At 33.6% G+C, this 26,991-nt stretch overlaps 1 protein-coding gene across 1 annotated transcript in view; it reads right to left on the bottom strand.

Annotated features, from left to right (window-relative positions):
- The window catches only part of Dmd (dystrophin), a 1,571,027-nt gene that overhangs the window by 1,324,554 nt on the left and 219,482 nt on the right, over positions 1-26,991 (bottom strand). Inside the window, exons 7-8 of the mRNA XM_076918257.1 lie at positions 23,489-23,639; positions 12,279-12,398 (exon numbers count right to left, since the gene is read on the bottom strand). Of these exons, the coding sequence (XP_076774372.1) occupies positions 12,279-12,398; positions 23,489-23,639 (271 nt within the window). The remainder of the gene's footprint in view (positions 1-12,278; positions 12,399-23,488; positions 23,640-26,991) is intronic.

Genomic DNA, 26,991 nt, shown 5'->3' with positions numbered 1-26,991 from the left:
ATGAGAACATCTAAAAGTCCCAGTTAAACCTGAAAATATACCCTTTAAAGTAAAAGGCTAATCTGAAGCCCAGAAGAAACATTGGAAACAGGCAACCTCTGGAGTTAGAAAGTAGGAGCACCCTCTAGAATGTACCAGAGACTTGGGAGGTAAGAGACTCTCAGAACTCAGAGGAAGGGACCTTAGATGAACTGTCCAACAGTGGAGAGAGGAAAATTGTAGAGTCCACCTCCAGGAAGACAGAGCATCAAGTGAGGGATGGAGTTGCCATTAAACAGTCAAAAACTCTGACCCAGAATTGTTTCTGTCTGAAAGAACTGCAGGGATAAAAAAAAAAAAAAAAAAAAAAAAAAAAAAAAAAAAAAAAAAAAAAAAAAAAGACAGACTGTGGGAAAGGAGGTCCAGTCCAATGACAGGCCAAAATTAGGATCCTTCTCAATGGGAGGCTTCATGGCCTGACACTATTACTGATGCTGTGGTGTGCTTATAGATAGGAGCCTAGCATGGCTGCCCTCCAAGAGATCCAACAAGCAACTCACTGAGACAGAGGCAGATATTATGCCCAACTAATGGACAGAGCCTGGGAACCCTTATGGTTGAATGAGAGAAAAACTTAGGGCAACCCCATAGGAAGATAAGCAGTCTCAACTAACCTGGACCCCTGAGATCTCTCAGACACTGAGCCACCATCCAGGCAGCATACACCAGCTGATATGAGGTCCCCAACACATATACAGCAGAGGACTGCTTGGTCTGGGTTCAATTAGAGAAGATACAAGCCTAGAGAGATATGAGGCCCCAGGGAGTGGGGAGGGAGGCCTGGTGTGTGTGGGGATGGTAACATTTTCTTGGAGATATGGGGCAGGAGAAATGGAATAATGAACTGTGGGAGGGGAAACCAAAAGCGGGGCAACGGCTAGGCTGTGGAAAAATAAATGTAATGATAATAAAAATATATTGATGTTTGATTCAAACACTGCAAAAGTAAATAATACTGTAAAAAAAAAAAGTACCTATTGGTAGGAGACTTGATGTTCCAAATACTTTCAAAGTAGTTTTGTCCACTGTTATTTTTTTAGTGGAAATTCGATTTATGAGGAAACAGTAAACAGTAAATGTTTTCTATATTATTATAGCTGTTCAGTTGCAAGTGAGTTTTCAGATTTTCCTTCAGAAATGTCAATAAAAATTTTATTGGCATCATTTTTTTTGTTTTATGGTTTCATTGCTAGCCAACTCTTTTTGAATCACATTTGTTGATAATAAAAACCATATTACTGAACCAATACAATACCCCCATAGAAACTACCCCAAATTAAATCAATGACTTCAACTTCTTTAATCAATGAGTTATTACAAAGAATCCTTGGGGTTTTTTTTTAGAAGTTATGATTATTTTAAATGGTAGTGTTTTTCCAACGTATATTTATTCATAAGACCCATTTAAATTATTTTAGTAAATGTAGTGACTACTAATTTACTTATCTCTGTAGTGTTACAAATGAAACAAAGATAGCAGGGTGAAGGAACATTTTCAAATTACAGCTTTATGAATTAATGTTGGGCTTATTTATTTTAGTAGGACTTCCTATATAATACATAGTCCAATGAAGGATTTCATAATCCAGATTGCCTACAAATATTGAATTTATTTGCAATGATTAAGAAATATGTATTAAACAATTTGTTATACATTTGTAAATTCTAAAATACTGAAAATTAACTATTCTTTTAGGTATCTAACTGAACTATTTATGACAACTATTTTTATGTATGTATGTATGTATGTATGTATGTATGTATTTAACATTCATCCAAGAATGACAACTAATTTAAAGAAGTAGTTATGTTCAAATAATGTTCAATTGATAACTCATTGCTGTAGTTTTGACTTATCTAATACCTAACTTAAAGTTGATATGTTCCATTTTATTCAAGAATTTAGTAATTATTATTGAAAACAGATTACACCAAATACAACACAACAAAGATATGAACTGAACTATTTTCCAAATTTGTGTTGAAACATTATAACTCACCTTTGCTCAAGATGTGTCAGTATTTATTTGTCAAGACCCCCCCCCCATTAAAGCAAAAAACTATATAAAATGGGTCAACATAAGTTGACCCTAAATCACTTTAACTTGTATCTTTAAAGAAAATGAATTGGTCAAAGAAAAACCAGGCACCCCAGGTACTGAGTATCCAGCACCCTCAGTAATGAGTCCCCAGCACCCTCAGTATTGAGTCCCCAGCACCCCAAGTAATGAGTACCCAGAACCCCAGGTACTGAGTCTCCAGGACCCCAGGTACAGAGTCCCCAGCATCCTAGGTACTGAGTCCCCAGCACCCTCAGTACTGAGTTCCCAGCACCTCAAGTACTGAGTCCCCAGTACCATAGATACTGAGTTCCCAGCACCCTAGGTACTGAATCCCCAGCACCCCAGGTACTGAGTCCCAAGCACCCCAAGTACTGAGCCCCTACCACCCTAAGTACTGAGTCCCCAGCACAGTCCCCTCATGTATAACAACTGAGTCCTCAGCAATCTCAATTATTATATTGATGTTAAAAATCCTATATAATTCATCTTCTTTCCATATAACCATGTTAAAATTTGCTGAATTGATAATTAATATAATTAACTCCATTTACTCAGATAAATTTACTCAGGTGACAAGGGCTGCTGTAGCCAACCCCCAGTATCCATGGAAACCAAGCAAATCCAGAATTCTAAGTTGTGGAGCTTTAAAATTAGAAAGTCAACAAATGTCAATAAAAATTTTATCGCCATCATTTTTTGTTGGCCATTTCATAACATTTGCATAAATAAAACTGATACAAATTTGACAAGCCTGGGGGGTAAAACTTAAGCACAGCACTCCTTGAGGTCATGGATACCTGTGCTAGACTGAGTGCTAAATTGTGCCTGGTGTGTTTGGCACTAAGAAAGCAAGAATTGCAGGCATATGCATATTAAAAAAGAAACAATGCTATGCCATGGACCACAGAATGGAGCAGTTACAAAGGAGAGGGCTTCATGAAAGAGAAAGGCAGCAAGCAGTGGATCTCCTTTTATTTCACTGGAAGACTTGGCCATACACCTCCTAGCAAAATGAATTGTGTGTGGAATGGGTGTACTCAAAACTAACTGATTTCTTCAATTCTAATTTTCACTTTATAAGTAACCATGGACTTACAAATATAAGCAACTCCATCTCACCAGTGGTAAAACAGAAATCACATCAAGTTACTTATTAAAAGAATGGAAATTAAACCACTATAAAGAAAAAAATGTAGCAGTCTTCTTGAATAATGTTTTGACAATTTTCTGAATTTTTCCCAATTTTGACGCTCTTTACATGCTGTTAATTGAAGGTGAGTATTTAAAATAATACCTCTTATCTTTCTCAACATATGATCTATGGTAAAAAAAAAAAAAGCACAGATTGAAGTATCAAGAAACCCTTATTGGAAATTTTTCATAAAAATCAGCTTTATTTCTCTTTAAATGACCTTGTTATATCACACACACACACACACACACACACACACACACACACACACACACACACCATGATGGTTCCTCTACAGGTTGTACAACATAAATGAGGAGATTGACAGGCTACTTAACCATTCTAAGAGTGTGAAAGTCACTATACTAGATGTCTGGGACTTGACCTCAAGTCCATGTGGCTCTTTCATGAATCTATTCACTCAAAAGAACAGTCAACATAAAAGATATAACTTCAAATTTGTGCAAATCTACAGTTGTATAAAAAGCAAATCTCTTGAGTGGCTTAACATTTTTTGAGTTTCTCATATTGTTTTTAATGAATATTTGACAAGACTTAACAAAATATTTGTTTAATCAGCTTGACAAAGATTTTAAGCATAATATAATATGATCTAAGATGTATTTGACATTATAACTGTACATTGATTTAATAATATGAAAAAAATCAGAAAGGGCTTGCAGTTTTTGATAAAGACTGTTTACTTTTTGGTGAGATTTATTTTTAATAGGTAAATATAACTGTCAGATTTGTTAATGATATTTTGCCTTGGTGACTATGCTGAAAATATAGGGACAGAATCATGTACTTTGTGTACTAGTTCATTCAGTTCCATATATTATTTTCTTTGTAAATTTTATGAAGTGCTAATAAATACATTCAGAAAGGCCACTTAATTCTTCTTACTGCTGTTACTGTTTGCATGGTGTTATTTAATGTTGTTTGTCAGCTTAATAAACTCTGTAGTTTCGAGCTCCCCCAGGTCGAGTCAACAGGGATACCAGAAAGTAGAGGAACATTCCACCATGCAAATGTCTTTGCAGTATTCATTACATTCCCAGTGATTCTTTGGCAGGCAGACATTTTACTGCTCCTTGCAGTTAAGAACATTTTGCAGTAGGAAGCCTCCCTAACTTTCAGGCTAATTATCTCAGAGATGACTATGACCAATGTAACTATAAACCCTGATCATTGTCTTAGAAATCTTTTTCTTCTTTTCTATATAACCATCTTATCCATATTTGTGGTGAATTTGAAGGCCTCCAAGAAGCAAATGTTTAATGTCAGTGTTTTTCAAACTTCCTTATGCTGAGACATTTAATGTAGTTCCTCATGCTGTGGTGTCCCTCAACCATAATTTTAGTTTTGTTGCCAGTAATGTTGTAATTTTCTTACTGTTATAAATTGTAGTGTAGATATATAATATGCTGAATATTTGACATGTAAGCCCTGTGGAAGGGACGTTTGATGGCTAAAGGGGTCAGGACTCACAAGGTTGAGAACCACTGATACATAACATTCTGCTTTTTCCACCTCAGAAAATATATGATGAAAACTTGCTATATTCAGAAACTATACAGAATAATATCTGAAAGTATAAATGTGACCAACCCTAATTTTAAATTGTAAATAGCAGAAATTTTTGGCCAAGTTCTGTGCTTACCAAATCAGTAACACCTGTTGGGAAACTCCAACTCTGCACAAACTGTTTCTGTTGTGTGCCCCTAAGAAAAAGCAGGAACCAGTATCTGCTCTGGTAGTCTCTAGTCCATTGTACTGCTGAAGTCAATTAGGGCAGCATATATGAAAATACTCTGGATATTGTGATCAATTATTCAGATGGCACTGACTGCTAAAGATTTACAGCTCAAGTGACAGAAAATCAGCCTTTAACCTGAAATGCTTTAATTCTGAAATGCTACAAATACTAACAGAAGGCACATCAACCATGTCCTAGGGGACATTAAATTTATATTTTATTATATTTTACTTGGAGCCCATAAGGTATAAACTTTTCAAAAAAAAGCTGAAATAATTTATTTTTAATAGGTCTGTTCTCTAATATATATTGTACTTGAAAGTAACTTGCAGAAACAGATACTATTGTCATTGAAGCAGCCTACATTCTATAGGGACTCACTCAGCGCTTGTCTTTTAAAATCTCAAATTCATGATCTTTCTTTCTAGTTTCTTAATACTGGGAATATAGACATATACCACTACATATGGAAAAATCACAAATTTTAATATTTATACAAAATAAATTGCATTAAATAAGTATGTGAGAATGGAGGATTGAAGGAAATGAGCTAAATTTAAGGCTCATATTATATAAATCAATTCATTTCTCCTGCAGTGTATAAAAGGGTTAAATAGGCCAAGGACTATCAGATCAGTCGCATTTGCCACAATGGTTAGAAATTTCTTCCTTTACAAATTATTCCTAACAAATTATTATGACATACACTGTGGACCAAATATAACATATGACTATGTTAACATTCTGTAGCTTGATTGCTAAAATATATATGATATATAAACTGATAAATATGTAAATTGTTAAAATATATGGTTAGTTAAATATAAATGAAAACCCTTGAAAATGAAAATATAAAGAAAATGAAAATAAAATAGGAATTGTACACCTACTAATACACTAAACCTTTCATTTGGTACTTTACAACTTGTGAAATCCAACTACAAGGCAAATTCTCAACCTTGTATCATCACTTAAACAGAATTAGTATATTTCTGGGAAAAATGTCACTCTGTCTTTGTTGGAGCTACTATTGCTGTGAGGAAACAACATGACCAAAGCAACTTGAGAAGGAAACAATTAAGCTTAATCATCCACATGCCTGTTCATTCTTGAAGGAATTCAGGCCAAGAATCAAAAGGCACCTGGACAGGAACTTGGAGGCAGAAATTGATGCAGAGGCTATGAAGGAATGCTGCTTACTGGCTGGCACCTAATGGCTTACACATCCTGATTTCTTATAGAACCCAGATCCATATCTCTGCCTATCAGTGAACTCCTACATAAGTCACTGATTAAGAAAATGCTCTACAGGCTTTCCTAAAGACAGATCTTATGAAGGCATTTTCTTAATTGAGGTTCCTTTGTCTTAGATGACTTTAGCTTGTGTCATGTACACATAAAACTACTCAGCACAATCAATTTTATGGATTTAATGAGAAAATGTTAATCATATTATAATAAGTAAAATATATTAGCATATAATAAAGATTTATATGCCTCAGTCATATTTTCATAAATCAAGCTATTTTATCATAACTGTGAAATATATTCTGCTATATTAATAGAAAAAAAGGAAAAAGTACTGGTATCAGTTCACTTGACTCACCAATTTGGTTAACAGAACAACTTAGAACCAAAAGGTCACAGGAACATATAACAAACCTATAGATTAGTTGCCTTCTCTGTGACACCTAATGGCTGACTGACTATTCATTAATGGGAGTAAAACTTATGAGAAATGATCTGAAGGAGATAAATTAAATGGTCATGAATCAGAAACAACTTTACCTATCTACTACACTGTTTCTATACATTGCTGAGATTAATAAGTAAACTTATCACTATCTCTTTATGCAAATCTCTTAAAGAAATCTTAACTGTATTAATCTAAATCAGAAAAATCAAAACAAAAATGAAATATTTTAAGCATACTACTTACAACAAAAATAACTAAACCCTCAGATAATATTTTTAAAAGCTCAAGACTATAGTCTCATAGCCAATCCTGGCTATTTACTTTGAGAGAAAATATCTGAGTGGATGATTTTCAGCTGACATTTATTCTAAAGCCAAAAAAAAGCCAGGTTCAAAAATTAGTGCTTTAGTTAGGAGAGATGACAGAAGTTCTGGTTAGTCAACAAAAGGATGGAGTGGGTATTAGGACTATCTTGTACCTCACTGGTACAAATTGGCATAATTATGCTCTAATTGTATTTTGAGAGAAAAGTTTTATTTTAACAGGAAGGGTGAAGCTAGGTGATGAGAGAGAGAAAGAAAGAGAAAGAGAGAGAAAGAGAGGGGGGACATGGAGGCAGATGTTCACGTGTCTCCACCAGTCATAGATAGTTGATATATCTAGGTTGGGTATTGGATTATACTTCTGAATGAGCATTACCAAACTTATAAAGCCTTTGATTAACATTTTAAAAAATGTATAAAAGCAAAAAGGAAAGGGGGCATGGGATAGGGGTTTTCTAGGGAGGGGAAATAGGGAAAGGGGATGCCATCTGAAATATAAATAAAATATAAAAAATTTTTTAAAAAAGCTCAAGACTTTCTAACTTGAAAATTTCTAAGAATTCTTAAACAAATTCTTAGAAATTCTTGCACAATATAGCAAAAGTATCCAGAAGTATTTGTGACAAAGTATATGTTACCTTTAAGGAGGTAGGAAGTATAAAAACTTAATGAGGTTATACAGCAAGTTAAAGATTGCTGAAAACTTTCTGAGTATATAAACATAAGTATATTATCTTTGTGAAATCTTTTAAGCTCTAGTTATATATGTACTTTTCTGCGCATGCCAAACAGGGGGGTAATCTCATGGTTTCTGAAGTCAAAATTCCACAGTTCCCGTGGGAATGCATTTAAAATGGAACTGGTATCAACTAAACTAATATTGTCACAATATATTTGGTTATATTTCTCCTGTGACTTTATATGATGAGTATTATTATTATTCTCCTTCAGTTGAGTTAATAAATTGAACATGGCAGTTTATGGCTCAAGTAAAAATTCATAAACTCAAGATTGAAGCAAGCTTTAAAAAGCTAAAAACTGGTTTTTTTCAAGTATATGCAGCATACAAATATTAAAATAAATTACCACAAGTTAAATATCCATGAAATCGCTTGAAATCTACCATGTATTTTCTACTTATAAAACTTCTTATCTGTATGTTCAGTTTTCATAAGAGTAATTTGAAATGTACTAGAACTTCATAAAAGATTAACTGAAAAATATGGTTAGATATCCAGGCTATCCAAAACATGATTTTAAACAAGATATCATGTTTGCATTTAAATTTGTAAAACATACGTTTCATCTGTAGTTTCTCATGTACACCAAACCACACCTCAAGTGCCCCAAACAGCGTTACATACAGTGGCTGGTCTAGCCGAGAAAAATGTGCGTACATTTTTAATACTTTCAATTGTGTTTAGGTGGTATGTTTGTTTGTATGTGGGTGTGTGTGCTGTATTGTACATGATCTTGCCATTATCTATCTATATAGTAGATAGAGACATTACATGTGGTTTAATAATTTAAGTTGAGAAAAATGTATAGCTGTGATAAATGGGTTTCCTTATCCTTTTTGCTGGTTGGTGATTCAGAACCAGGAAAATTATAAAATTTTCTTAAGGTCAACAGCAATTTTAGTCTATGAAATTGAAAAGAGTATGTCTAGATGAAGCTGGCTCATCTGGTTACCAACTTGAGCTCTCTGATTTTCAAGCTACATGATCTTAAACTTAGGTTCATTACCCGTTGGTTTTCTCATATTTTAAAGCAGACTTACATGTCCTATGAAGTGTATAACACTCTTACAAAACATTAAGCACTCAAACTTCATAATAACAATTACTGTTTATAGGCAATTATGTTTCTGTATTTCTGGTATCATTATTTAAGTGATCACTTAGTGTTCAATGTGCCTCTTATTTACAAATAATACAAATAAAGAATCATCAAGATTTTTCATTCATATTGTTACAAATACTTGTTGGTTAATTCTGCAGCATTTAATATCTTATAGAGTTACCTCTCCCCTATTTTATGCCCTTATGCTCAGAGATAAGGACTAGAGAAATCAGAAATGTTAAATATATAGGGTTGTCTCTTCAAAGGAAGAGATGGAAAGCCTATTTTCCACCTAGAAGGCTGAAAATGAATGTGATTAATAGACTGATAACATTGGTGCTAACTGTAGGGCCGGGACACATGTGGTTAACACAGACTCTTATGTTAACCCCATATTCTTCCTCCCTATAACTTTATATTGACAATTGTTTATCCATTGATAGAATACATTCTTATGGGACATGTCACATGCACTTTAGAAGTGAATCAGAAGTGGATAATAGCCTGGTGACCTCTGAACCATCTTAATGATCAGTCCACACACTAACATACACAGCATCCAGCCTAGTTAGACGACCAGCAATCATCAATCATTTGACCTGCATCAGTTTGACATTCACTTCAGACCTTCTGCTAAGGCAAGACAAAGAAACCTGAAGAAGAGGACTTTAAGTTTAGGATTCTGCAAGATAATAGCCAGCATTTACTTAATGGAAAGTCAATTACATATAACTAGGTACACATTTTGCTTCTGCAGATTAAAGACATATAACAGACACACACGCACTTGTGCGCATGCACACACACACACACACACACACACACACATCTATTTTGGTAGCCATTTCTCTACTGATGAAATAAAAATGAAAAATAAAATAATAAAAGAAAATTACTTTCTTTTTCTCATTATAAACGTATGTGCTTGTGTATGTGTTTGTGTGAGTGTATGTACACGTAAGCACATGGACACAGGCCAAAAAAAACAGTGTGGTATTCTATTTTACCTACTAATTTCAGGCAGTTTCTAACTCTAAATGGGACTCCCACACTAACCTTAAAGGGAGCAAGCTCTAGTGATTGTCTTGTCTCAGTTGCCTTCAGTATGGGTACTGGGGTTATAGCCACTCATTATGTGGATGCTACAATCAAAACTTCCATATACATAACTGAGCAGCAATCTGTTTTAAATTCTGGTTCATCTCTCCAGCCTCTGAAAATAGCTTTCTACATGACCACCTTAGACCTGTCTCAGTAATCCCCATTTTTCGTATATGTATATCCTAGTCATTTTATCAGTTCTATGGATTATTTTCTCAAGCTTTTTCTGTCTCAAATGTATCACCCTAAATAATTATATCACAAGTGCATTTGTGCTAGGTCAACTGAAGCCAATGTATTTCTAGTGTCTGGAAATAGTCTTTGTCTTCGAAAATGTTATGGTGTATTTTTTAAACCAGTCACCACGTTGAAAGAATTCTGCTCCATAGCCCTTTAAAACCTTTTCTGAAAAGGTATGGAAAAGGTTGAGTACTGGGTTTTTGCCTCACAACAATTAGTCATTTGTACATCAGAAGAGCACAGTTCTATTGTATTTAGTAGTGTGTCAGCAGTATGTAGGTGTACATGACAAAATTTGCCCTGGATCTCATTATATAGTACCATTTACTATAATATAAGCATTTTCAGATCTCAGCAATTTTATTGGAATGTGAGTAATTAACATATGTTGTAGTAAATAGAGATACTTAGTTATAAAAGTACTCGGGATGTTAGAATTTTATTTTACTCTTTTGTCACTTAATAACAGAAAATGAGATAGCATTGTTGTGGACTGGCACTCTAAGGCAGGAACCCAAGGACATGTCATTTTACTGGAAGGAAAAAAAAAATCAAAATCATTCACACAACAGACAACAAAACAAAGGCAAGGCTTTAAGGAACTGTGTTGTAGGTTACTTTGGATAGTCTGTCAAAAACTACTTTAGGCTGATAAAGCCATTTAAAGTTGTAACGAAGGGTTCTTTGATATATTACATTTGTGGACTCTGTCACAAAGGAGGGACAGGCCTCTCTCAGGGTATAATGAACCTTATATGCAGCAGACTAGGAAGATAGCTCAGTCACCACCTGCCAACTAAGAGGACCAGGTTTGATCCCCAAGCACCCATGTGAAATGGAAGAAGCTGTGGTGTATACATGTTATCCCAAAACTTACAGTTAGAGGATGAAGACAAAAGGATCACTAGGGATAGATGGCCATTATGGCAAAATGGATAAGTTTAAGGTTGATAGCGACCATATCTCAAAAACCAATATCTAGAGTGGTTGAAGAAGACATCCCCCTTATACCTCTGGCCTCCACATGTATATGTGCATTTGTAGATACTTGTGCATGTACATATAGAAGAAAACTTTGAAATATCCACATTATCATTTTTGTCTTTTTTGTATTTATTTGTATTTTATGTTTATTTCTTTGTATCTTAGTGTAATTCTGTGTACCCTATGTGTGAAGGAGACTCCTGAATTAAGAAGAGATGAAGAAGAGGCACCAGAGCCCTCTTATCTAGTTAGAGATAGTTGTGAGTTGCCATGGGGATGCTGGGAATCAACTCCTGGTCCTCTGCAAAAGCAGTAACTACACTAGCATCTGAGCCTTCTTACCAGCCCTGCTTGCCATTTCTTTTGTTTTTTTTTTAGATAGGCTCTCATTTAACTTAAGCTCCTATTCAATGATGTTGTGCAACTAAGGCTGGCCTCAAATTCCTGATTTTTGTGTCTCTACCACCTAAGTGTTAGAATTACAGGTATATTACTAAAGGCATTTCATATATTTCCAAAAGCACAGATAACTTCAACTGGGTTGGAAGGTTGTTTGAATGGCAGAATACCTACTCCAATCAACTTCCATGATTTAAACATCCACTGTATGCAAGAGAACAATGATGAAAGTTTAAAGGAATGAATACAGTAAAAGTACTCCATTTTTATACCATTTAACAGAATTTAATACATTTTACGTTAATTTTTGACCACACTCAGATTGTGGGTTTGAAGCATACATAAATAGTACTATTTAGAGAGCTGTCTGATGTATTTATATCAACTACAAACAATAATTAGATGAATTTGTGGATTTCCTCAAAGGCAAAGACAAAAGAGTAAGCAAGCAGTGTAAGTTAATGAAAGTGAGAACATACAAGTGGAGGAGGATTTAAATTTGTATTACATAAATACACTACATTTAACTATCTGAATTAAATTACATTCTGAATTTTCTAAATACATTTTCATATTAGAAATTAAATGTTGTAAAATATTCATTCAGTTACTTCAAAATTAAAATAAAATAAAATCTGACCTTAAGTTGTTCTTCCAAAGCAGCAGTTGCATGATCACCACCAGATTCATCAACCACTACTACCATGTGAGTGAGTGAGTTGACCCTGACTTGTTCCTGTTCTAGATCTTCTTGAAGCACCTGAAAGAAAAGAATCCATAAGTACTAAAACCATCTCTCCCCAAGTGTGTGAGTTATTTCTCCCACATATGAGATAATGCAATTGCTTATTAAACTAGCCTGATTTCAAACTAGTTTTCTCTTAGTTTACTCGGTAAATTATTTTTTTTCTATTTTATTTGAACTGCAAAGTACAATGGCAGGTCATGCATTGTAAAGGGTACATTTAGAGTGCACTTCTTCTCACATACTCTCTACCATTTCAAGGACTTTATTTTAATTATCTCTACCTCTAGTATTGTCAGTATTTTCTCCTTTACTAAAATTCCTCATTACCATAGAAAGAAAGTAATCATTCTTGACCCAACAGACTGAATGTTCTATTTAATATGACCATCTTCATTGGAAAATAATTTTTATAATGATTCTCTTTTCTTAGCCTGACCTTCACTGCCCACTATCACATGGAAGCATTTCTTACAAAGGTTGTCAAATTCAATATTCATTTTTTACATCATCTCATTTGCTATTTCCTTAACTGTTCTCTAGATTTGCTTTTTGCTTATTCATGTCTACCAATTTCTTACTGCATGATTTTTTTTAATTAAAGATTTACAAACATTTTCTAAAACATCCTTACCTGGAGCTGCAGTTCCCCCAAACCTCAATATCATATATACTATTAGTGGGATTTGCTTGAATGCTTCTTTAAATCTCCTAGATAACTAGTTTGCAACTCAAAACAGTTATATAACACAAAAATGGACAGACTGTTTGGAGACATGGTATTAACTTTTTGGAATTCCTACTGCCTGTACATACAAAATAAGAAGACCTAGGCCCTATCAGTCCATTTCTTAGTTATTAAAATGTTAAGGAACTTTGTAGGAGGAATGAATCACAACTTCAAATGCATGAACACTTTATTCCTAGGACTTTCAATTTTCAATCCTTACTTGGGAATTACTGTAAGATTATTCTTTTTTAATTCTCTCTTCATTTTCATGCTCCATTTTCATATGAAGAAATGTCCCTATTTTGTGTGTGGCTTCTATACTGCGTATCATGCCAGTGACATTCTTGAGTTTGCTCTGGTTAATAAAACATTTTCTGCCATGAGGCTAAAAATGGAATCATTAACATTCAAAGTTGTCCTTGAAAGTGATGTTGAATAATCCCCCTTCTTCCTTTTTCATTGAGTTACATAAACTAAGATTTTTCAGTTTGTCAGCCATGAATTTTTAGAACAATTAAGACACAATTTTTTAGGACAATTAAGTGGTTAGACTATTATTAATTGGCTTCTATAACTTCAGAAAATCATTTTTTTGTATATCACTACAAAAAGTATGTATATATATATGTGTATAAATATATATTTATATATTCAAAAGTAAAGAAGACTAGTAAATAATGCCAGACTGCATACCACTGTACACATAAGTTACATAAACTGCTTCAATACCATAGTAAAGATATATGTGGAAATCATTATTTTATTTATGAAACACTTACTTCTACAAGACAAATTTTTATAACATATATGTGATAAAAGTAGTTTTAATTTTTGTTGATATGAACTAATTTCTTATTGTCTATTTGTTCTAAAATTAGATATTTTGGTTTTACCATTTTGATCAATGACATATATTTCTTACTTTGAAAAATATTAATATATTATTGAAATTAATAGAGATTTGATAACTTTAAAATGTAAAGAGTACACCAGTTTAGATTTGAATGACCAGAGAAATTTGAAGAAACATGGGAATGTCTCTCCATATTACCTGACAGAACATAGAACACTGGATTGTCCTAGACATATGATTTAATATTATTTACCATAACTTTTCTTATCATCTATGACTTTTTAATATTATAATTTCTCTGGCTCAAATTGATAATGTTAAGAAAATTTTTGCAAATAAATTTTATAGTTGCAAAAATTAAACTTTTGTAAACTTCCTTATTCAGAACTTTTGACACTCCAAATTATTAAGTTATTATTATAGTATTAATGCTTTCTCATATTATTAATAAAAAGATTATAAAATATCCAATGTCTTGGATATACTTTTGAAGGCTACGTTTTTTGTAAACAGCAAAATGTTACAACACACATTGTAGGATTATCATTCTATATACTCATGAATGTGTGCTCTGATCATTGAAGTAGAACAAAATGCCTGACTTTCTCTTTTGTGTTTTTTATTTTCAAAACTATTAACTTGTGATAAAATATTTTAAACTTTTAGTTAAACATTGACTTGGTATAGATTTAAATATCTCATAGATTTATACAATAGAGGTTTACTGTTATTTCTTATTGAACCTAAAATATGAGCCAAGATATTTCTAAATACAGATATGTGTCGGGGCGTAAGCTGGAGTCCCTGTTCGGGCACCAAAAAATGTTGAGAACTGCACTAGCCCCACGTTCGGCGGCCAAAAAACGTCACAGCCTGAGCTAAATGTTGAGGCCCAACAGGTCCCCTTTTAAAATTTTTTTTCAAAAGGAAAGGCTGGAAAATCTTACAGAAACTGTGCCTGTCCTAGGTTGGAGCAAAGGACCCCAGCCTCCCTTTCCTGTCCTTGGATACTCAACAGCCATTGGTTGAGCTCCTGTCTTAGGATGGTGAGGCCTCCCTTCTTTTAGGGGCAAGGGTCTTGGTATGTTCTCTTACCCGTCTTTGACTATCCAGCTTAGCGTGTAAGTTAGGGGATATACCTCATTAGTCTTGATGACAGAGGTTTTATAATCCCCTACTTCCAGCCTGTAATAATGGACCTATGTGGGTTTCATTTGAATTGCATATATCTGTTGTCAGACAAAAGCCATAAGTCAGTTGAACCGCATCAACCCGAGAGACAAGAGACTTAACAATGCCTGAACAGTCAGTATGACAGCAACACTCTTTTTTAAGGGTAACACATAACTCCCTCTATCAGAGGAGTAAAAAGTGTAAGCCTCTTCTATTCTGTTTATAAATATCTTATATCAGAATCTAAATCTATAGAAATACAAAACTGATCATAGCTTTGATCTAAAGAAAACAAGTAAGGAAATCCCTGTTCCTGCTCTAGTCAATCTCAAACCCAAAAAACAACTATAGTAACTGTGGTAGTAGGTTTTCTCCTGGGTCTAAACAATCTAAATTCTCACTAAATCTAAAACAATCTAGTTCCCCACTAAATCATAAGTCAGGGACTCAAGAGTCCAATAGAGCCACCATGGAGATTCAGGTGGTGATGTCTCCTTCAGCACTGATAACAGACCTCAGATTAGAACATGATTTGACTATTCAAAGCCTGTATCTTCAAGTCAAAATGATATTTTATTTCATTATAAAAATGGTTTTCATTATAAAAATGTATAATTCACTTGTTCAGGTGTTGGCTATCTTATGATCCATTTGTTGATATTGTACATATTAAATTGATTTTTTTGTCACATTGGCCAGATTAAAAAATATGTCATGCTCCTAATTAAATTTCTTTACCATTATTAGATACAAATGTCAGTGATATTTGTTCTCTAGTCAAATAACAATCCTCTTTTCTTATGACAAGAGAAAAGGGCAACATTGAAATACATTTTAAACCCTTAGATTTAAAAAACTACAGTTTGTTATACCTCTGTGGCTAATTGTCTTTCTTCTAAATAATGCTTTAATTAAAGGGCTTCAGCAAATTTTAACCTCTTAGTACTGATTCCTAATTTTGAGATATGAACATGATTTTTCACTACTTTTTTAAATATCACCAATGTGGCAAACTGTCTTGGTCTCACCAGGTCAAGCAGCTTGGGTGCAACCAGCACAAAAAGTAACTTCAGTGCTTGCTCTAGACTCATGATAACTTACTAATTCTGTTTGGATATGAGACATTGGTTAGATAATGAACAGAATGAATTGTATAAGCAGAGAAAAATTTTGGATTTACACTTAGACTTAAAGAGCAACTCGTACAGAAAAGTAAATGTAATATAGACTAAAACAAAGTGGGTATCTTGCTTGTTCAAGAATTTTACACTTGTTCTTTCAGTCATAGCACAGATTCAGGTTACCTGAACTCAGAACGCTTAGCACATTCTCCTTGAAATGCTATATTTTGATCCTCAATTCTCTACATAGGCTCCCCTGTTGTGATCACTCTACAGGTTATCCATATAAAAGTAAAGGACAGTGCTGCTCCCACAAACCCAGTAGAGACAACACTATCTCCTTCAACCTGCCTGGGACAACAAGCTGCCTTCCTCCAGACACCTCATCTGACTGAAGACTCCTGAGACACACACTGAGATCCAGAAACACATGATGAGTCCTACAGAAGACAGACTTAGACCTTCCAGCTACAGATGAACTCTATTACCAAAGTCAAATGGCTACTGACCTTGGGGAATGTTACATGTTAGTAAGGAAAACGTATTGTCTATCTAGATTAATCAGATGTTATTACCCTCAAACTGCATAACTCGTAAAACAACTAATTGGTTCAATGATCCCTTGCCTTTCCAACCCCCACCCTCAAACTCCTTACCCTGTGACTTAATTGTGCTACCCCACTACAGCCTGTGTAGTGTTTTCTTTTGATACTTCCACCTCATCCAAAATTTTCACTACACAGCCCCAATTAAATATTGTCCTTATATGAGTTGTCATGGTCATGGTGTTTGTTCACAGCAATAAAACCTTAACTAAGACATTCTTATCACAGACTAAGGTATAATTGATCAGCATTTTGCCTAACATATTATATGAACTGTATAAATACTAACCGCAACTTACTTCTGAGACCGCATAACTAGATATATCCAGGCAAAAGCTGTAAAATAATACCACAAGCTCCAAATATTTATTTACTTAACTCTTTTATTCACCCTTATCCAGTTCAATGCACCACTCATTATTGAATAAATGTAATTCTAGAAATTCATGAAATGACAGCAATTTTAGGGTCTGAAAAATATATAATTGTTTTTAAATCCTTAAAAATTTAAAATATTTCCTTTTACGATTAGTATGTACATTTGCATTAGTTTGATTTAGGAATGTTTTGGTGTATGTGCTCATGTATGCATTGGTGTGAGTGTGTGTGTGTGTTTGTGTGTGTGTGTGTAAAATATACAGAGAGACGAAAAGGGGAAATGGATTCCCTTATAGCCAGAGTTTTAGGCATTTTTGAGTCACTTGACTTAAGTGCTGAGATATGAATTCTGTTTTTTGTGAGATAGGTAAGATCTCTTTTCTGCATATCCATCACCAAGGCCCCTAAAATATCCATTACACTTGCACATTATTTATACAAGATGAACAAAAGTACTTCAAAGACTCATAACTGGTGAAAGAGTACTGCATAAGTATCTCTGAGTGCTCAGCTGTGGATGAATCATCTCCTTCTATCACCCATCATCCAAGGCCCAGAGAGCATCTTGCCAGGAGGTGGGAGTGCAGAAAGAATGTAAGAGCCAGCAGATGGGGAAGAGAGCTATGAAATACTGACATGGCATATATATATATCACAGCAGCTCACAGATCCTCTGTTTATTTGCATAAGAACTGAACAAGCTAGTCAAAATTTCTGCATGGCTAGGGGAAGCACCCTTGGAGTTTAACTCTTAGTGGAGAAACTACTGATAATTTATGGCTGATGAAGGAGGTAGAGTCAGTTTCCTTTAGGCATGTGGCCACTGGTAGGTTAAATATGTTCTAATGGATGGCCCAACATACATGGGAATGTTGTATGAATAGCATTAATTGGACTCAAGTGAGTATTGGTAAGAAAAACAGGGAGAAGAGATGTGAAGTTGGGAAACAAACGTTGTAATGGGGACACTAGGTGGAGTTGGAAGGGGACAGTGATTGATGAACATTATCAGAGTGCATCAAATGAATATGAGATTTTGATAAATGAATAGAAATATTATTAAAGGAAAATGCAGTTTTAAGTTAACAGATATAATGATTTAGTTTATTGCTGAAAAATTATCACAGCAAGAGATATGTCATAAAGTAAAAATCATAATCACTGAATGGTGGCCCTTAATTTTCTTGCCATTTGTTCTCCCCTATAATCAATAAATTTATGCATCCATATATACTAAATATGACACTAGCACTAATCTCAGTTAAGTCAATCTATTTTTTATTCCCTTTTCAGATAGTAATGCAACTATCACTATGAGTTATTTCCTCTTGGTTTGTTGCTTTACTCATTCCTTTAACTCTAATTTATACAAAGTCATATTGAATAGATATAAATAAACTGATCATTGCTTTAAAGATTTTCATTCTGAGTATTCCACCAGCATACTTTTCTACCAAGGTTCACTCTAAGTTTACAGACTTCTATCTACTTAGTCTCTGTCTCTTTCTACTTCAAATCCACAATCCTATTAGAATACTGCCAAGTCTCTTATCTGCCTCTCTGCATGGCATCTAAACTATAGGTTCACAGATGAAGTCACAATTTAATGAAACTCCAGAAGAAAGGGAAAGTTTCTTGGTTTGAAAGCAGAAAGGTGAGATTAAAAATAGGAGTATTTGTGAATGTATCACCATGAAACATCTGAGCATGGGCAGGGAGAGCTCTCAAGTTCATTAATTCAAATGTGGCCTGCAAAATACTGCAACATAGAAAGAAAAAAAATTGGAGCCTCCTAGTTTCCCTTAATAAAGATTTATTTATGTGTCAAAATATCTCTAGCACAAGTTTAGTATTGGAATTAAATGAGATAATACATCAGAATTAGCCATCACAGTGTTTAATGCTACTACAAAGTGATAAAAGCATGGATGTTTTATTATGAAATATGTACATAAAATTATACCATTAATAAGCTAAATGCAATTAAAGTAGCCTCACTGAATATAATTATGTATTCCTGATATCTTTGTTAATCATATTCACAACTTTTAATTACTAAATATTCTTAGTGTGCTGATATTATAGAAAACACCAACAAAATATGATTCAATTATTCAAGAATTTTATAATCCTTTCTAAAAAGAACCAATGTCTTCAGCTGTTAGGATAGCATAAGCTGGAATATATAAGGACATAAATATTATTATTGTTAAAAACATCAAGGACATTATCTACAGTACATCTGTCTTTGAAATCTACTACTTAAAATCATGACAGAAATCACTTGTCTTTTAAACTAGATTTAAATAATTATAGCAGTATTACATACTGTAATATTGAGTGTACAAAAGTGACAGCTATTCCTTTTACTTTAAATTCTACTCATTTTTGTTAAGATAATATTACTTTGAAAAAAGTAGTCTACAGTAAATATCAATGGAGGTACTTGAATAAAGAAATCATACTGTGATGATGAAGAAAACTTAAGATGAAAAGCAAGATTTATATCTATATAAGTTACTTCATAGAAATATTCCTTGCTCATCTTTATCCGTTGCCTTTTGCAGCTACACATATTTTATTACCGATTTCAGTTGTCAAATTCTTTTGCCCTTGTCAGAAAGGTAACAGTGCTGAGGATGACTATTGTAATGACATAGTGAGACTTATTAAAACATGTGTTCTGATAAAACATTTCTGAAGCAGTTATTTCTTAAGGACTCTTCCAGGCATTGCAGAAACACAGATAAGCTTTGGTTCTCTGGTTATAGTATAATATTTTTGTCCTGAGTGTATTGTTTATCTTTACTTATATAGGCATCAAAATTTCATTAAGTACTTACAGGGGCAAAGGATAGAAATTCAAGTGGGACTTCACAGCAGTAAGTGTGTGTAATTTTAATCATACTTAGGTTGGGAGATGGCTTGTGAAGCACTAAAAGCATATTTGATTTTAAGGCATTCTCAAAGCTTATCTGTCTCACTCATCCCAAATACTGCATCTCTTTTTTTATTGCCTACTTTCTTATTTCCAACTCTGGTATTCTGGTTGCCTGGTCTCAGAACCTGTTATTTAAAGCTCTCTGCACATTCTCTAATTCTAAGCCCACAGGCTCAGTTGTTGAGCTTCAAAACGTTTTTTATACCCATTTATAATTTTTCCTATTGCACATATTTGCTGAAATAGATTTCTAAGATGCTGCTTTTGCCTCCTACTTTCCTGTGATATTATTTCTTTTAGTAGTCATAATGTCCACAAAATTAGATTTTTCTTACTTGGTATTCATTTTGCTTTTGTTTCAGGGCCATGGTGGTTCCTTATGACCCATAGAACAACAGCAAGTGCCTAGGTCTCATGTATAAGACCTTCTACACTGAAACAACAATACTCTAGCCTTAGCTATGTAGTACTTCAGCATGCACTAGACAAGTCACACTTTGTCTTTTCAAACTTCATTTCCTTTTTTCCAACAGATCATCAAATTCAACCCTCATGCCATTTGCTTCATTCTGCCTCAAGTATTGGTTCCTTGTTTTGTGTCTATCTGACATATGGGATGTTGAGATGCTTGAGAAGGATTTCAGAGAGAGTTGGTGTCAGTGTTTTTCACCACACCCAGAGGCTTTAATGAGTGTTTGTTCAGAGCTACTGGGATACAGTGGAATGAAATGAAAGGTCAGTTCCTTTGGTGGGATTACACCAAACCTTCTCTGTTACATGAACATCTAGATCATTTTAAAGGTCATCAGATGAGGATATTTCACAATCTTGGCACCTAAAATCTAAAATGCTTGAAATTAACTTCAAGAAAAGGATAGGTGACTGACCTTCTAATAGGTTATTTGGTTTGTATTAATTAGCATTTAGCAAGGTTATTGAGACATTGTTGAAAATCTAAATTTGAAAAGACTTGGAAATGCAGAAAAGTAACCAAAACTCTGTGTCATTGTGACTACCACAGAACAAAATTCTATAGTGACATTGTTTCCTTTTAATGGAAATTTCTTTCCAACTCACAGAATGTTCTTCCTCCTCAATCATGTCCCTACTAATTTAACATAAAATTCCTTATGAACATCACTAAAACATTTCACCACTAATGACAAAGATTTTCAGCAGAACATTTTTTGACAATTTTTAAGAATTTCAAATTGATATTCAGTCCTCAGAAAGAATCAGTACCTGAGATGCAAAGCAATCCTCTAAATGCTCTCTTCAAGTGAACAGCTAGGGGGACTGAATAGGAAGGTTTTTTGCTATGCTTTTCTTTTTAAAAATTTACACCCAACTGAAATATTCACAACTATTCAGAGTTAACCATTTGGGTGAATTTGATAGTAACAACCAGTATATTTTAAATTGCTAATTGACAGGTTCACTATTTCGTGCTGATGGAACATCTAATATGCCTTGTACTGAAGTACTACTGGAATGAAGAGATGCTCTCACAAAATGTACACAAGTGTTTCTATAATATTCACAGTGCACTTATAAGATTTTCAAATATTTTTATCTTGCATGTCAGTTAAGAAACATGTGCCTTATGATCAGATCAGAATTTTCATCAGTCATTCTTAACAAAACTATTATCTTTCCATAAATTTTTCTATCTGTAATCATCTTTAAAAAAAAAAAAAACAGAAATTTGGGGTTTGGGATGTTTCTCTGTGGTGAAGTACCTGTCTAGTATATGTAATTCTAGGAGGTTGATCATAAGTTCTGAAAAAAGAAAAACATAAAAGAAAATATACCAGTTTGTTTTCTAATGAGAACCAGAAAGAAGGTGAATCTGAATTGGAGACATGCTGAGGATGAACTGGAAGGATTAAAGTGGGGGTGTAATATGGATGAATAATGTGAGAGTATATATACCATGAAAAGAAAACTATTTTTAGAAAAACAACAACCACAACAAATAGAGATACTTCAAGGATTTCAGGATGGTGAGTGATAGCTAAATACTCTAAACATTATTGTAGAAGGAAATATGACAATGCAAAAAGATAGATGTTAATGATGCATTTGTTTTCAAAAACAAATTTCTCATTTTCCTTGATTTATAATCTCTCTCTCTCTCTCTCTCTCTCTCTCTCTCTCTCTCTCTCTCTCTCTCTCTTATTAGATACTCTATTTATTTACATTTCACATGTTATACCCTCTTCCAGTTTCCCCTCTGGAAACCCCCTATCCCATAGCCCTGCTTCTATGAGGGTCTTCCTCAATCCACCCACCCACTCCCATCTCCCTGCCCTAACATTCCCCTACACTGGGGCATTGAGCCTCTACAGGACCAAGGGCTTCTCCTTCCACAGATTCCCAACAAGGCCATCCTCACATGTAGCTGAAGCCACAGATTTCTCCATGTACATAATTTTTCTTAGGAAAATGAAGGTATAAAATAATCAATGATTACTTCAATTAGTTATTAATTTGAACTCATTTACCTAAAAATATAAAGTGTGGAAGTCTAACACAAATTACTTCACTGTGTAATTTATCTTCAGTGTGTTTTTCCAGGTTTTTAATTCTATAAGCACAAATTTGTTCAAAGATGTATGTAAGCAGCTAAACCTAAGAATTGTCTTCACCCAGTGCCTCTGTGTCTATTTTTTCTAATCTTATTATGCATTGCACAGGAGTATGTCTTAGATACAACATGTTGCATAATCAACTTGCATGTAATCATTTTGCTTTTTTTGCTTCAAATTATTTCCATAAATCAATTTCATACTCATTGGAAATGGCATATTTTCCGGTAATGAACAATCTATTCAGATTTTATGACAATTCTAGTCAAATATCTTCCATTCCTTTTACTTTATATTTTCCAAAGAATAGTGTAAAACATTTCGGGTAATTGTCAGAGTATCAAGTTCTTGAATGCCATGGCCAACCTTACTAAAAATATATCTTCAGTGTACCAGGCTTAGGCCTTTAAAAATAGAAATCACAAAAATATGGTATTCAATAAAAATAATTGGAGATATACATATTAAAAATATTAGTTGCTGATCATTGGCAACACTCAAGTACTAGAAGAGCACAAAGTTAAATCAGAGCAATAATTACTGAAACAAGCCAAGTTTTTAAATTTTAAATTATTGAATAGAAGCTTCCTGTTCTATAAGTTACCATCTGTGTTAACATCTATATGCAATGCATCTATATGTTAACATCTATATGCAATACATATACATGCACAAAGAGTTTAATATTCTAGAAAGCAAACATTATGTCTACAAACCTTATGTTTTTGTACTTGACATTTTAGGTCTTCAAGATCAGGTCCAAAGGGCTCTTCCTCCATTTTCTTTGTTCTCTCTTCAGTTTTTGTTAACCAGTCGTCTAGCTCTTTTAATTTCTGATTCTGGAGATCCATTAGAACTTTGTGTAAACTAAAAACATAATAATAATTTTTTTTAAAAAAGCTATTGTTACTCTACTAAAGAAGTTTATTTTTAATGAACACATATCTTCATTAAAAAAAAACACATAAAACTGATGGACTACCCAATTTCTTGGAATATTAGATATCAAAAGTACAAGAGTAAAACATCTAAAATTATTTTTCTTCTGGCTCTACTATAGCTATTTTGTTCCCTCAGACACACACACTCACACAAACACACACAAATATATATATAAATAATTTTCACATATATACTTACCCATTTATAAATGCATACATATATACATTTATCATATACACACATATGTATATACATGCACATATATACACATATACACATATATACACATGTGTACATGTATATATGAATACATATATACTAATATATGTGTTTATATATATTATTCATATATACATATGGGTCTATGTATATATAAGTATGTATGTGCATTTATATACAAGTATCCATGTGTGTATATGTGTATATATGTAGGTACATGTGTATACACATGTGTGGATATGTTAAATATATCTATGTATACATTTATAAATGGGTAAGTGTATGTAGATGTTGTATAAGTTTATATATGTATGCATATATTTATGTTTATATGTATACATGTATATCTATATATCTGTATATATTATGTATATGTATATGCATACATGTGTTTCTATGTGTGTATATGTATATAACTTTATCAAATATCTAGAAATATCACCATTTCTAAAACTTTTCACATAGCCAGTTAAATGTTAACATCCAAACATAAAAGAGCAATGGAGCTTGCAATGTAGATCAGTTTGTAAAGGCACTTCCCAGCAAACATGGTGAACTCTATTCAATCTTCAAAACTCTCTGAAATGTTGGATGAGAACACAAACTGAGAAGCTCTACACAGCAGCTGACTGAAACAGATTCCGATACCCATAGCCAAATATTGGACAGAGGTCACGGACCCTTATCAAAGATTTGGGAGAAAGATTAAAGGCCCTGAAGGAGATAGGAGCCATACAGGAAGACTAACAGTGTCAACTAATCTGGATCTCTGGAAGTCCTTAGAGACTGACCACCAACCAAAGACCACACATGGGCTAGACCAATCTATGTCCCAGCACATGTGTAGCAGAGGGCTGCATTGTTGTGCCTCAGAGGGAGAGGATGAGCTTAATCCTACAGAGACGGATACACAACTGTCAAGGGATAGCTAAAGGGTCCACTCTCAGAGGATAATGGGTTGGAGGAACTCCGTGAAGGGGAACCAGAAAGGAGACAGCATTTGGATATCTAGCAAGGTTTCAGGTGATTCACATGCTTCTGTTGCTAGGACTACCTAGATCTGTACACCCACCATATCAGCATCATGGGGTGAAATAATTTAAACAATATTATATCAAACTATAATATAAAATTAAAACCAGGAGTTTGACATGCATTTTATGATGTGCACTGCTTGGAAATTCAAAAATTACAACTGTCTGTATGATTTCATTAAATATGCAATGTTAGTTACTTAGTTAATTTGTGAGAAAATGCTCCACTTATTTGTTCACAATCACATTTTCTCTATCTTCTACTTCATATTTTATCTGATTCATGATTGAAACAGGCAATATTTTGGGGAAAAAAAAGTGCTCATATTTGTGAAGACATTTTTCTCTCCAGTCAAGTGATGATGGTAATTCATAATGATTTTTCATGTTATATCTTGTGTTTAATCTCAGACACTATTCACATCTATCCTACTGCTGATTATGTGAACCATAACATAACATCCTCCTTACTGATTTGCTTTTATTTTCCCTTAACTATCACAAAGGTTTTAGTTTCCCTCTGCACGCCATAACCACAATTATCTGAGAAGTTGATGGATCTTGCTGTGCTTATCTTTTTTAGCCTCATAGGAACATCAGTAAATCTCTTCTGCTCTCTACAGGTTGCATTTTTTACAATCAAATTAATTAGTTTATTCATGTAAGAGAGAAATCTTCTGTTGTCCCCATGCCTGTTGTCCCCTTGTGCTTCCACTGTTGGAAGCTTCATCCTTTTCTTCTCCTTTTCTCTCATCTCCTACCATCCTTAGAGAATTATGTGTCAGAAAATCTGAACAAAACAAAGAACATTTAGCTTACTTTACATAAGATTTTTAGCTCAAGAATGTCAGCATGCAGTATGTTATTTAATTTTGAAAGCAGAGGCACTTTTGTTTTCTCATTTGGATCCCCAAAAGTGGTGTTAGAGATTTATACTGGAAAAATATCACCCTAGTGATAATCAAATAGTTATGACCATACATGTCTTAACAAATGTCTGTGTCAGCTTCTGCAGAGTCAATTTATGGCCACAGAATTTGAGATTTGGGGAGGCAAAGAATCATGAAAAAAGTATCAAATAATAATAAAAGAAGAAACAATGTGGAGAGAATTATTTGTATTCATTGACTGCTATTTCTTGTTAAGCATATTTTTCAATGTCTTAATTGAATAAACAAAATTTCAAATATAATGTTGATTACCCTGATCATGTTCCCCAGCATTCATAAAGAGCCATTCCAATATATTTTTAAAAATTAGTGAAGAAATTAGAAAACTATTTAGTAAACAATAAAAATATATATTAACATAATATTGTACAGTTAAGAAATAATTAGCCTCATGCAAGTTCTCTTATTCATGACTATCATTGTTCATTATGCTTTGTAGTAGTTTTGCTTTAAAAAGTACTTTTAAATACCAAATGACGACCAATGTCTTTTAAAGAGATGTATGTAAAGGCTTTATGACTGTTGAATGAATCAGGAACCTAAGTAACATGGAAGGGAAATATATTTCTCCAAATCAAATAAATAAGCATCAAAGAAAAAACTTATCCTTTAGATTAAGTAGATTCAATTTTAAGTAAGTAAACATGAAAGCAAATTGTTATCTCCATTTTTAACTGTTTTCTCCTGAGGCTGGCAGTAATTATTGATGAAATACTCTCCTAGAAACAAACTATAGAAGGGTAATATTTGAATTTGAAAGGTATCTCATGATAAGTCCAAAGAAAAAACAACGTTACTAATAAAGAACATAAAATGGAAGTAAACAATTATATATAATTCAAGTGCATAAGCAAAATAGGAGAGTATCCTAATATAGTAATTCCTTCATCATCTAAGATACTAAGACACCTTTACTGGCTTATATAGATATAGTAGCCTAGCTAACACACAGTTTTTTCCAGACTTTCCCTTACATAAAGCCTTTTGATAGCATAAAAAATGAATTTAGTCTATGTGGTGAATTGATTGAGAATCATCTCCAAACTCCCCAGTCCTATGGGCCTTTTGGTCCAT

This window comes from Arvicanthis niloticus, chromosome X (genome assembly GCF_011762505.2).
Source record: "Arvicanthis niloticus isolate mArvNil1 chromosome X, mArvNil1.pat.X, whole genome shotgun sequence".
NCBI lineage: Eukaryota > Metazoa > Chordata > Mammalia > Rodentia > Muridae > Arvicanthis > Arvicanthis niloticus.
The sequence above is the reverse complement of the archived record's forward strand: the minus strand, read 5'-3'. Positions and strand labels throughout refer to the sequence as shown.